This window comes from Myotis davidii, unplaced genomic scaffold (genome assembly GCF_000327345.1).
Source record: "Myotis davidii unplaced genomic scaffold, ASM32734v1 scaffold10899, whole genome shotgun sequence".
Lineage (NCBI taxonomy): Eukaryota > Metazoa > Chordata > Mammalia > Chiroptera > Vespertilionidae > Myotis > Myotis davidii.
This window is the reverse complement of record NW_006290145.1, coordinates 1-1,888: the sequence shown is the minus strand read 5'-3', so window position 1 is coordinate 1,888 and position 1,888 is coordinate 1. Positions and strand designations below refer to the sequence as shown.

The window sequence follows — 1,888 nt, the reverse complement described above, 5'->3', positions numbered from 1 at the left end:
ATGATTGTATGAGCTAGATGGATAGTAGATGTTGCATTTCATCATTTGGGGTATAGTGAGCCATGGATAGATAAGCAAAACTAAGTAATAACCTCTACCACCTGTTGCCAACATGAGTGTGACACAGTTTGGTTTTGACGTGTCTGTGAAGTGACTTTAAGGTGAAGATGGAGACAAGCATTTTGTAACCTGTGACACAGCTTGGTTTTGACGTGTTTGTGAAGTGACTTTAAGGTGAAGATGGAGACAAGCATTTTTTATCTTTTCCTCTGAAGTTAGAGTCTCAAAACCCCCCACAGCTGTGGAGAAGCTTTGAGAAAGTTGGGAGGGTGGTGAGGGGCGTAGGGAGGGGAGAGATGGCATCTACTTTCTGGCCAGAGACGTTTCATGAACAGAACACACAGCATGTTGGTTTGTCACATTTTAATGAGATGCTTATGAGAAGTGGTCCGTTGGTCTCAGATTACAATGACATCTCCCACATGGCATTTAACAGAAATTGTGATTAATGAATACAAGTGAGTTACAGCCTACTAGAAAAATATATTGAGAAGAATCAGATTAATATTAACAAATTCTGAATGAAGGCGCATATTTTAATGTGAAAACTGCCACACAGCTCTCATTTTATGCACAACTGGGATACTGTAGCTCTCCTTCTCGACATTGTACTCGGAATGCAGATGTTGGTGACACTTCATCATAGGGATATTGACACCTAAATTCAATATAATCTTTTGTTCTAGAATAAATTTTTTTCGCATTTAACCATTTCAACTCTATTTTATGTGCTTCCATGATTTCTTCTGATATTACACATGCATCTGAAGGTAAAAAAAAAAAAAAGGAACATAAAACTTTAGGCAGTATACAAATATTTTCTCCAGAATTTTACACTTTCATGTAGAAAATTCTACACAGATCCAGGAATTTATTCTCAAACCCTTTTCCAAAACAATTCATTGAAAATCCGTCATGTTGCTATAACTCATTTTAAATTATTGATGATGAAGAAATAAGGCACTCTGTGGAATGTGTGGTTATTTCATGTTATAATCAACATTCACAATGTCAACTATGCTATGAAGGGCTTTCATTAAAGAATTCTTGAAGTGGGTGGTGGAGATGCATGAGGATGGAGGGGGCATAAGTGGTGTTGGGGAAAATAAATTAAAGAAAAATGATAGTTTCTTGCTGTTGTTGCTCAAGAACTTTTCAGACTTTATACCGTCAGACATGACTATCTGGTAGTCAACAGAAGGGGTGATTGTCCATGCACGTTCTGTTGCAAACAGCAAACATGACATTCATTACACGGATTTCCCAGGGTCCACGAGGAAATTAAAGGACTTACCTAAGCATTTGGGTGGCTCAGACCACTGTCCATCACGGCACGTTATTCTCCTGTTTCCCTCAAGTTCATAGTAGGCCTGGCATTGATACTCCACTGAAGACCCGGGAGTGTAGACTGCTAATGGATATGTGGTAATATCTCCATTGTCAATAGCAGGAGGGGGCTTACATTTTCCTGCGGACTCTAAGAGAGGATATTGTTGGTTTATTGAGTGAGTAGTTGATTTTAAGGGAGCTGCGGAGTAGGTGGGAGCTACACTCACCGCCTCCCGGCCCCAAACCGATTTACAGGAAATGATAGAGCAACCAACCTGAGTAACCAATGAAGGCCAGCTGGACAGGAGTCTAGTAACCAAGTGCTTACAGAAGCTGCACAGAGACTGGGAGGGGAGAATGAGACACCTACCCTTGCACTCAGGTGGGTCTGTCCACTTCCCCCTTAGACATGTCACTTCTGCTTTCCCGAAAAGGCTCAAAGGGTGCCTGCATTCATAATGTTCTCTGTCCCCATGTCGATATCTAGGCTTCTGGTTTG

General features: G+C 40.9%; 1 protein-coding gene across 1 annotated transcript; it reads right to left on the bottom strand.

Moving 5' to 3' along the window:
• Positions 1-406: 406 nt before the first annotated feature.
• On the bottom strand, positions 407-1,883 carry LOC102759869 (complement factor H-related protein 1-like; the record flags this gene model as incomplete). Its single annotated transcript, XM_006763185.2, has 3 exons — positions 407-824; positions 1,355-1,537; positions 1,760-1,883. Coding segments are annotated over 3 exons (504 nt in total), but the record flags the coding sequence as incomplete, so codon positions are not given.
• Between the last annotated feature and the right edge of the window lie 5 nt (positions 1,884-1,888).